Source organism: Perna viridis, chromosome 15 (genome assembly GCF_037379345.1).
Source record: "Perna viridis isolate PV_CMFRI_1.1 ecotype Kerala chromosome 15, ASM3737934v1, whole genome shotgun sequence".
Taxonomy (NCBI): Eukaryota; Metazoa; Mollusca; class Bivalvia; order Mytilida; family Mytilidae; genus Perna; species Perna viridis.
This window is the reverse complement of record NC_142459.1, coordinates 14,432,160-14,443,136: the sequence shown is the minus strand read 5'-3', so window position 1 is coordinate 14,443,136 and position 10,977 is coordinate 14,432,160. Positions and strand designations below refer to the sequence as shown.

Here is a 10,977-nt window from a genome sequence, read left to right as displayed (position 1 = left end):
CTATCTTATAAAAAGAAATATACAGGACCTGAACAGAACACAGTCCATAGGGATCTTTTATTGATGAGTTTTAATAATTTTAACAAAAAAATATTTCAATGCAAAATTTGTTTGTAATTGCGTTCGGTGAGGCTGGCTACTTACATACTTATAATTACTTACTTTAGTATTTGACTCAATGGCAACTAATCTAACCAAATGGAAGGTGACATCACTGTTAATTTCCGTACCTTACACAGTGATGTTGTTTCTTCACTTTTTTCAAGTTTGTCGTGAACAAACTCGTAAGAAGAGCAATGGAGTACGGGGGGAGTGGGGTTGGGGGGGGATGAAGCGAACGTTTATGATCATAATTGCATGGTTAATTCGTTCTTAACGGTTCCGCTAAAGGAAAATGTCAGTTGTTAATTTCTTCGTTATTACACCATAACAAAAAAACTTGAAATTTGCCAAGAAGTCAATTTTGATACTATCTTCATATTTGTAATGTTATGTTGATATGCCACTTATCAAAAATAGTGTAATTATGGAAGAAATGTAGTTATTTTGAGAATTTAAAAAAAGTAGGGTCACTACAATACACATTTAAATGATACCAAATCGTTGCCAGTAACTCATTAGACCTTTATCTAGTACAAGTTACCCCTTACATGTAACGAATTTCTGTATTTCACGCCTTTCATGGTTACTTTCACTTTCAAGTCCTCATGACAGAAGGCGCCATTTTTTAAATCTTGGTGGGCAGTGTAAAAACAATCTAAAATTTCGGGTGATACTGAGCCGATCTGGTCAGTGCCGACAACATTTCACCCAAAAAATATGTTTGCATAACTGTAACTAAAAAGTATTTATGATGATAGTCATTTTCGTCAGAAACTGCAGTTTGCATCCTGCACAACTAGATCTGTCCAAATCAAAAGTAGATTGATGTATCCCTCCGCTCTAAAATGTATTGTTAACTGTTTTTAATTTTACAATGAAGTTAAGATTATCCTTCTAAATTTTGAACATACTCGTAAATGGAAAAGAAAATATTCATCTTATTTATTTCAATTGGCATTCGTATCCTGGTCTTGTACGCACCGATATAAAGACTTACTAAATCTAACAGTGTTTGTGGTTGTGGCATTTGAAGCAACGAGAAGGGGGGAAACACGTACATGTTCATACATGGAATAAGCTATGAGATAGAATTTCGTATTAATTTGCGACTACGGTGAAACGTGAACAAACCAAACCTCGAAAAAAAAATCCATGTTTAAACCGATCACCATATCATCCATGTCTAAACCGATCACCATATAATCCATGACTAAAGCGATCATCATATAATCCATGTCTAAAACGATCACCATATAATCCATGTCTAAACCGATCACCGTATAATCCATGTCTAAACCGATCATCATATACCTTTTTGAATTCCTCCGTCTCAGTACATATGAAGTTTGAACATACATGTACATGTAAGTAAGTCAAACACCTGACTAAACCAAACAAAGAGGGTTTAAACATGTTTCACCGTACATGTAAAGCGTATTTAGATTAAACCTGGAACAGTTACTTGTAACTGTACAGACTGTCTATAGAAGGGTAGAGTACATGTATCATAACATATTTAGATCTTTTTTGGAATCGTCAAAAATATTACAAGGAACGAGGCGCGCTTCATACAATGCATATTTACAATTGTGCATATATTAAATCCAGGAAAAACCAAATACTTATGAGTGCATGTATTCTATTTGTTGTTTTCAATTATAAATGGAAAACCTATAGGATTGTATAAATTCTATATTTAAGATTTTAGAGCTATGAACTGTTTTTTTTTTTGTTTTTTTGTTTTTTGTTTTTTTTGGCGTTTTTATATTGTGTTATCTTTAATTTCTTATTGTAGAATATCTGAAAAAGATCCAGAGATATTTGGATAAATCAAGACATCGCCGTAAACGGAAACAATAGAAGATATCATTAACAAATATATCTTAAAATATCAAAATGTTGTAGATGATCATTATGTTTGTGTAGGCTTAAAAGGCAGAAAAGCAACTACATGTAACAATAAGCATGCAGTTCAAATGCTCCTAGCATGCGTTTAAACGAACGCAAAACGATGTGTAAACGAACGATAAACAATGCACGAACGCTAAAATGGGAAACGTTGTTCGCTTTGGCGATGCCGTTTATCGTAAACTTATTGGAGTTCCCATGGGAACCAATTATGCATAACTTCTTGCGGCTCTGTTTTTGTATTATTACGAATCACAATTTATAGCTGAATTTAAAAAAGAACGACCCTTGTGTTGTATTTGAGTGTTATTTACAGTTATCTCCCTTAATTTCGAAATCTACAGTGCATTAGTTATATTTTTTGATCTTCTACGAACATAGTTATATGAAAAACCGAATGTTAATTTCTGTTCACTATAACAATTCAATCTAATTTAAATATCAAAATGAAAAAATATAAAATATGTAGGTTTTTTACCCATGAATCACATTTTCCATGATTCTTTGTTGGAGTGCTACTTGATCATTTATACGTACATACATGCATGTATTGCCGTATGAGTTCCTTGTATCGGTTGAAAAAAATGTTAATGTTTTAACGACCTTGTGATATCGAAGACCTTGATATAGTAACCTCTCTGTTATATGAATATTTCTTTCGTTAAAACCTGAAACATTGTTACAAATACGAGCAAATTGAACCAGTGGTGATACTGGATATAAACACCATATGATGGTGACAAGGGGACGTCGCCGTATAAAAACGGATAATTAACAACAGGGAATAAAAAATCGTTCATTTTATCGGAAATTTTAGTACATTTGTATTAAGGTAACCATTATTGATATGAATACTTAGATCAAGAAACGGAATTCTTTATTATCAATATATGCTTTATTTATTGAAAGTTCTGCAGGCTACATATCTTTTATATAAATATCAAAGTCGTCGTTGTTAAGAGCCATAATATCGTCCGAATATCTTAAGTAAATACTTGTATTAAATTCATAAAACTTCTGTAGGGATGACTTCAATCTTGTAACGCCCCGTGCAGGTCCGGGTGTTAAAAGAATAGGCCTGCAGCAGCGCTAAGCTTGTCGTATGAGGCGACTAAATGGTACACAGAAACCTAGCCGGGGGCTATGCGCTCTGCCCACAGAGCAACTGGGATGTGTGCCCCAGGTGGTGGAATGGGGTACCCCTGGCGTGTTACATGCTGGGGCTGTCAGGCTATAATACGGAAAACCTGACCGCAAACAATAGTGGTGCACCGTGTTGGGAAAGATGCCACGTTCCTTGCACGTTAAAGAACCCTGCTGTGGTATTCGATAGGAGTAGGAACCTTTGCGCTCCGCCACAGGAGGCTAAATTGCCCGACCATACCCATTCCCCCTTTTTCCAGTGGTAATCAAAATTTGTCGACCCTATTGTCCTTGTGTCCCATCCCTTTTTTTTCATTTCATGTTCCTTTTATCATCCATTTCATGTTCATCGTCTGAATATAGCTGAAATATTGTTGCTGCTCGGACGTTAAACCCCAACACACACACACACACACAATCTTGTAACAACATGACCCTGTTCCCGAAGCCTGTTTGTTAAAGTTCTAGCGCGATACCAAAAGTCTGCGTAGCTTCGGCAAGATGTGGCATAACGTATGAGTAGTGATATGAACACTACGCAGGTGCTCAAGGGTTGTTTCCACAGTTGAAAGGAAAGTTGACAATTTTGAATGAAAAGTCATCACGTTTGTCGTAAAGTCTGGTCAATAGTTTTCCGTTACAATCGATTTCTAAATGTAGGTCAAGGTATGAGGCTGACAAATTGTAATTGAATACAACAAATCCATTTCCTAATATGAGACAATCAATGTCTGATATTAAAAATCCAGTTGAATTTTACATATAAAAACAAATGATTATTTAATATTTAATAAAAGTGTTTTGTAATACTAGAAATCAAATTTGTAATATTAAACAAATGAATTCGTAATGATATAAAAATCATTTTTTTAATATTAGAAAACATCCCTTTTTAGCCCACTTAGGCCCACAGATCTTTTCAAACTGAATTTTCAGGCTTGTTAAATTGTATATTTTTTCAACTTGACATATTTAAAAGGGGGAAGGTTCTGATCATGCCAAGGTACTTTAACCCCGCCGCATTCATAACGCATGTCCCAAGTCAGGAATTTGTGGCCTCCGTCGCTGTACATTTTGTACCTGTGTCTAATGATGTGTTGGGGCCAGCGTCTGCCCTGTGGTGTGAGGATTTACTGGTCGTTCGTTGAACACGCATTGGTGGCATTGAGCTGACATGTTTCATCCCGGTGGGGTTGTTGTCTCTTTGACATATTCACCATTTCTAATCTCGTTATACTTTACGGTTTCTTGTGTGGTTTCCAGGGAGAGAAACGGGAGAAGTTCCATGTACCAAGTGAGCATTGCTTGTCATTTTTCTCAAGTTTTCCATAAGTTGTTTGTACATGTAATATGACCACCTTCGTTGGTATGTTTTCGCGATAAATTCCCTACTCTTCGAATGGCATTATGGTACATGTACATGTAGTTTCCATAAAATCAAATGATTTCTCCCGTATTGACTTAAGAATAGAGATCGATGATTGAAAATGTAAATCAGTGTAATATTTAATTTGATTTCTCGTTTACATCGGCGTCTGGTTTCAGCCAATTATTTCTGGTTCTTTGTTGGGTATTCTGCAAGAAAAAAAATCAGTATCATTAGAATACCAAGCGGAGTCAGAGCAATATGCCTTGTCGATTTGACTTGAAAAAAATGCCGAACTCCCTTCGTTGATAAACACACAAAATTGATAAGGAAATACATTCTTCTCAAAAGAATTCCTAGATTCTTATTTTATCCAGAACACACTTTGGAATTCATTCCTGACATTGTTCCTATTTTTTTCTAAATATGAACTTGAACATTATATGATTCGTTTGATCAAGCAATATGTGTTTCCGAAAAAAACTGACTGGAAACATATTGTGAGAACTAGTACTGTATCGTTAGCGCGGTTGCAACGACGTGACTGGACAATTGTACTGACTTTGTACGCTTTAAGCAGTCATGCAACAGCAATAGTTTCATAGGATGGGCAGTGGCAAAATCATACAAGGACTTACAAAACTCTTACTTTCTCGCTAAAGCTTTATCTTGCATTCCTCAGACATACCCGAAAAGCTGCAGTAAATGTGAATGTATATACTATGACACTATAATACATTTCAAACCTCACGTACGTGTATATATTTTGTATTATATTATTTTACTATAATAACCCATCTCTGTAAAAGAAGAATTAAAGATTGATTGATTGATTGATTACGTAGACGAGTTAGCTCTGAAAGCGACAGCACTAGAAATCGGCTCTGGAATAATTTCCAAAATCAGTGAAGGAACACCTATGCTACATTAATGAGATCTATGAATTGTTAATACTTTAGATAAAAAAAACCAAAAATGTACATGTAGAATATGCGTGTGCATTAAATACAACAAGGTGCACGTGACTAATATATGAAAGTCTGTATTTTTATTATTACATGTATATAAGGTTTTCGTTAAAACAACGTACATGGATTGAAATTACTTTCTTTCAGAAAGGATTTGATTGATTGATTGATTATTAGTAACGTCCAATGCTATATATATGTCTTGCAATTCAGTTTGAGAAAGTTGATAAATCGGACAGACCCTGCTTTGTACCAGCCCGACACGCTTGCCCGATTTTTTCTTGTAATGGTTCACAAAAGCAATAGCCCGCGGGTAGGCATTCCGCCCACACGGATTTTTTTTTCTGACTTCGAGACAACCAGTCGTCACTTAAACCCCTTAAATACCGAGTGCTTGTCGGAGAAGGAGTAACAACCAATTATACAGTCTTTGGTGTGACTCGTCCGGGGATTGTACCGATTCACACTCAAGGCGACCACGCTGCCAGGAGACCACCGAGGTGGTCTAAAAATGAGTACATACAAAGTCGGTTAAAGAGCTATTCAGAATTCATGTTTGTCATGTTGATTGTGCATATACTTCGACTCTAAATAAAGATTACTTTTCTTTAATTAACTTCATACATGTATTCACTGCAATATTGAATACATGTACGTATTTTCTTACGTATAAATTCTTTGTTTAGAAAAGATTGATGGATTGCTTTTTGTTCAACGTCCAGCTTCAAATATTTCATGAATAAATAGGAAGAGAACTAGACTTTATTTTGTAACATAAATCAATTTTACGCAGAAGATAAAATAAGGATGGGATGAGAACAAGGAAAGGCTTAACTTTGACTCCCACAGGAAAAGGATATGGTAGACAATTTTTGATGGACCATGCTGTTAAAAAAAATCTGTAAATAATTTGTATTATGTGCATGAAGGTTGTGGTGCTTTCAATACACTTCGGACCTCATTATGATGCGTGATCAGGTCTTCCTCTTAGGGCTTGCCACCCAAATGAGGGCTACCCCTATTAACCATGACCATCTAACAAGCCGTGACCTGAACTTTAAAACTACTAGTCAGATTTCTCTAAGCAATCGTACTCGCCTATTACGACAAGCTGAGCATTAAATTGGCCTAATTCATAATTAGACCCCGGTCACACACGGGTATCGGTATCAAACTTTAAGGTATCTTGCTTGAATATACATTATAAGGGTAAAAATGCTTTCTGTTTTTCTGTACGAGAACTTGGTGGGCCGTCAGTTGTTCAAGAAATATTTTTTTGGAAAAACGCGATTTTTCTTTCATATATTAAGCCTTTACAAGATACATGTACCTGTTAAAATCAGCTGAGGAAAAAAAGTACATGTGTATGTATGCCACAGATATGGGATTCGTGTGTTTTATTCGGACGAAACTATCGACTTTTTGTTTAAGAAAAAAAAACATCACATTTTTTATAGTAGTATGCCATTAGTTGATATCAAATACCTAAAAAAAATGCATTGTGCTAATCATAAATATGGTAAACTTCACTATGTCAACACGTTACTTCAAGCAGTAACCTATAGTCAGCAGCATTATAATCACATTTATATATGTAGGAACATTTTAGGAAGATTATAATCCTGAAATTAATTGTATACAAGGAGAACTCAAAACCAAAACTATCGAAATATATGTATGAAGCCGAATCCATCACCGAGAGGTTCTACCGCGTGAGTACATGGAATGACGCCCTGAAGTGTTTCAGGTATTCAGAAATTTGGAATACTGCAGTTTGATAGATACATGCACAATGAATGAAATCTGATATATAAATGTTGCATTCATATTGATGTAATGAATATAATAATAATAACTACATTATACACTAATACATGTACATCACGGATACATATTAAGAGAGCTAAGATAATCCGTACCCAGATTCGCAGATGAATGGCATTGTATAGCGACAACCAGTGTCATCAAATTTCCATCCGGGCTTTTTCCACAACTCGAGACAATTGGCGTGGTTACCATTAGATGGTTCGTGTGGTGCCCAGTCTGTATAAGTAAAATTTCGCCCGCTGGAGGACCATTGCCAATGTCCTTCCTTGACGTCATCTCGACCTCCAACCCACACACCTTCAATGTACTTATTTATTATATAGATGTCAGTGATTTATCAAATATTCGCTGTGTATAAAAATTTCGATACATGTAATTCACACTGTGAAATTAAAAAGCTCCAGCTAAAACGTCACAAAACAAATATCAATCTACATCCACCGATAACAAAATCAAGGCGTTCTTTTATTTTTGTTATCCTCTCTTTCCAATTAATTATCCTATTTATACTCTAAATTCATTTTGCAAAGTTAAATATTACATTCGGTAGTACATATCTACCCTTTTGCAATATGATTGATACATATGTATGTTCCAAAATGCCTCAAATCTCAAATTGACAGTGCCAAATTTCGTATCCTAGACCCAAGTCAGCTGTAACATATCCATCATAAAGTATATTTTTTCTTGTCTACGCAAAACTTTTGTCTCAAAGTTTGAATACTACTCGTCATAATTTTTATATCAGTAATACTGCTGATCTCTTTAAGACTTTTTAGGTGCTTGACAATGTGTAAAAACCTGGTGTTTCGACCCTGGAGATACAGTTTGTCATTCTATCTGTATTAATAGAAACCCGGGTCTCATCGGCGGTTTGGGTTCTTAAATTTCGCAGAACAATATTGTCTGTTTGTCTACAGTAATGGTTTTATAGATAATTTAAAAAAACAAACAAACAAGCAAACAAAATATTTAGTTACAGTGACCATATTTTTCGACGGATGATAAATTTCCACATCATTTTTCGGCAAGATACCCTAAGGCACACGAATAACAAGTTTAGTTCCAATTGGTCCGGTAGTTTCAGAATAGACATTTTCAAAATAATGATATCAAGAAAATATCAGAACAGACAATAATTGCTATTTCAGGATCCATAACTCTATATGTTTTCTAAAACTGATATATAACAATAAACAAGATCAAATCAGCGCGTGCTGTCTTCTCTTCACTTTGGTATAGTGAAATTTCAGTTTTGATTAATCATCATTTATGGTGAACAAATAAAAACAAAACGTTCCTTGAAGACAAATTGCACTATTGTTTATGGGCATTGTATGGCGCAAACTATTATATCATCGTCAATTTCTGACGTCGTTTTTTGCGCCAAAATTCGCGATTTATCTCCCTTTGACCGTAGATGAAAGGTCATGTTGTATTTTTGATGAAGAATCAAACTCAGTAACTTAACTGTTATACTTTTGAAGTTGATAACCGAAAATGCACACAGAATATGTAAATAAAAAAGGGGAAATAACTTTTAAACGGGTTATACGATTTATTTGAAAATTGCAGGCAAGATAGATCTCATATCACTGAAGAGTCCGAGAGATCTTCGTGTTTACTTTCATCATAAAATTGCACTGAGAGCTATACTCTCCAATGTTCTGAATCTGGCATGCAGAAAAAGTACTGCAAAATAGTATTTCCAAGCATGTACCACAAATTTAAAACACTCAAAACAAAAAAATGTGAAAAGAAATAAGGTGATATCAGGGGACATTTGTATACAAATGTACCATTTTCTGTAACATTATTAGCGTTTTATTGAAGAGGTATTGCCACTCAACCACACATCTCCTTGGCTTTTCAGACCTTTTCAGAAAACAACAATACTGTATGTTGTACATAGTATTTACCTCGAGTTATTGTGTCACTATTGATGAGATTGTTCAGCAAATATCGTAGAAAGTCCATAATGTGAACGTCGGTTATTTCCGCTAGCCTTGTGTTAGTACTTTGACACGCTGCCTACGTAAATAATGACGTCATTTTGATATTACAGTGTTCATGACCGATATGTTTTGTATGTTACTGATAGAGTATCTAACACCATTTGAAGTCTGTATTCGATGAAAAGGGAAAAGATAAATGTACTCACAGAAAAGGGTGAGCAAAAAAAAAGATAAAAATAAAATAGAAGTCTACAGAATTTGAATAAATGCAATGTACAAGTACATCTAGCTGTTTGACGGGTACTTTATCCATTGGAATCTGTAGGAAAATTAATTGATTTTTCTACTTGTAGGGGTGCCAGGGGACCCCAATCATCCCTATCATGCTTTTACTCTATTTGTTACAACGTTCACACAACAAAATAAAGAGAGATGTACAATGTTCGGACCTGTATAGTAAATAAGTCCACTTTTTTAAAATATCGATGTCCGCTGTGCCGTTATTATTGCACATAAATGGTTTACCATTTATATTTTCCGAACATGTTTACTGACACATTGTACACTCCTTGAGACGTTCAGGTTTCCCGCACGCACGATACCCAAACGAATGATAAACGAACGGTTCTATCGTGCGTTTAAACGAACGCTCTCAGCGTGCGTTTAAACGCATGATATAAAATGCTCCTACCGTGCGTTTAAACGCACAATAGACGAAAAATAATAATATTGACATATAATGAAAACAGAAAAAAATAGAAAATAAAATTAATGAAATTATATAAATTAATAATTGATAAACGATGCACGCACGCTAAAATGGGAAACGTGAACGTCTCAAGGAGTGTACCTTTGGCATGTTTTTTACTTTAAAATCGGAATTTATAACAATAAGCATAAACGGATCATGATGAGTTGCTGTATCGTACAGTTAGATGATATGTTTGCACTCTATTCGATTATACTCACTTCTGCATCATGCCAATTTAAATGAGTATAATTTATCTTGAAGCACGATGTTTCAAAATGGAACCATCCAATATTGCACTCAGCCTCTGCTGTACCTAAAACAAAAGTATCATGAATATATCCCATTTCGAGGTTATGTCTGCTAAAGTCTAAAGACAAACTCTATATAGATTCTTCAGTTTAATCTATACAAATGTTTTTTTTAGTAACGAATAATGCTGAGTAGAAATGGCTTACCCACAATAACTGTTGCAAACACAAGTAAAAACATATTTGATTCAATATGTGCACTTATACATTTGCAGTGCAATCCTAGTATGATTCTAAATCTTCCCATACATTACATAATTGTGTTGTCTTTATATAGTCTGTACGACAGCTCACACCTATTCACTTTGATTTCAGGACAACTTCAATTATGTCACTCAAGGTTATTTTATTGTTTGTCGAACCCTTCCGCTCCATTCTACATACTTAACCGTAGTGGGTTCTGAAGTGCAACTCTGTAAACTGTTACGTCAATCAAGTCCGAAGTCAAGGACCGAAGGAATTTTACATGTTTCGAAGCAATAAAGAAAATAAACTGATAGAAAAAACAACAAAAACAAGTTTTGATTAGAAGTTAAGTTAAGTATAGTATTGAATTTGCCTGGATGTTGAAAGTAAGCCAAAATCCGTGGCATATAATATTTGACGATTACCGACTTTGAAGACTTCAATCTCTGCTTTTTTTAATTAT

At 34.8% G+C, this 10,977-nt stretch overlaps 1 protein-coding gene across 1 annotated transcript; it reads right to left on the bottom strand.

Annotated features, from left to right (window-relative positions):
* Positions 1-4,646: 4,646 nt before the first annotated feature.
* Positions 4,647-10,631, bottom strand: LOC148597066 (perlucin-like protein). Its single transcript, XM_088562677.1, has 5 exons — positions 10,476-10,631; positions 10,239-10,333; positions 9,234-9,345; positions 7,407-7,611; positions 4,647-4,728 (listed from the first exon to the last, which is right to left on the bottom strand). The coding sequence occupies exons 1-5, from the start codon at positions 10,573-10,575 to the stop codon at positions 4,695-4,697; spliced, it is 546 nt and encodes a 181-aa protein (XP_088418803.1). The 5' UTR covers positions 10,576-10,631; the 3' UTR covers positions 4,647-4,694.
* Between the last annotated feature and the right edge of the window lie 346 nt (positions 10,632-10,977).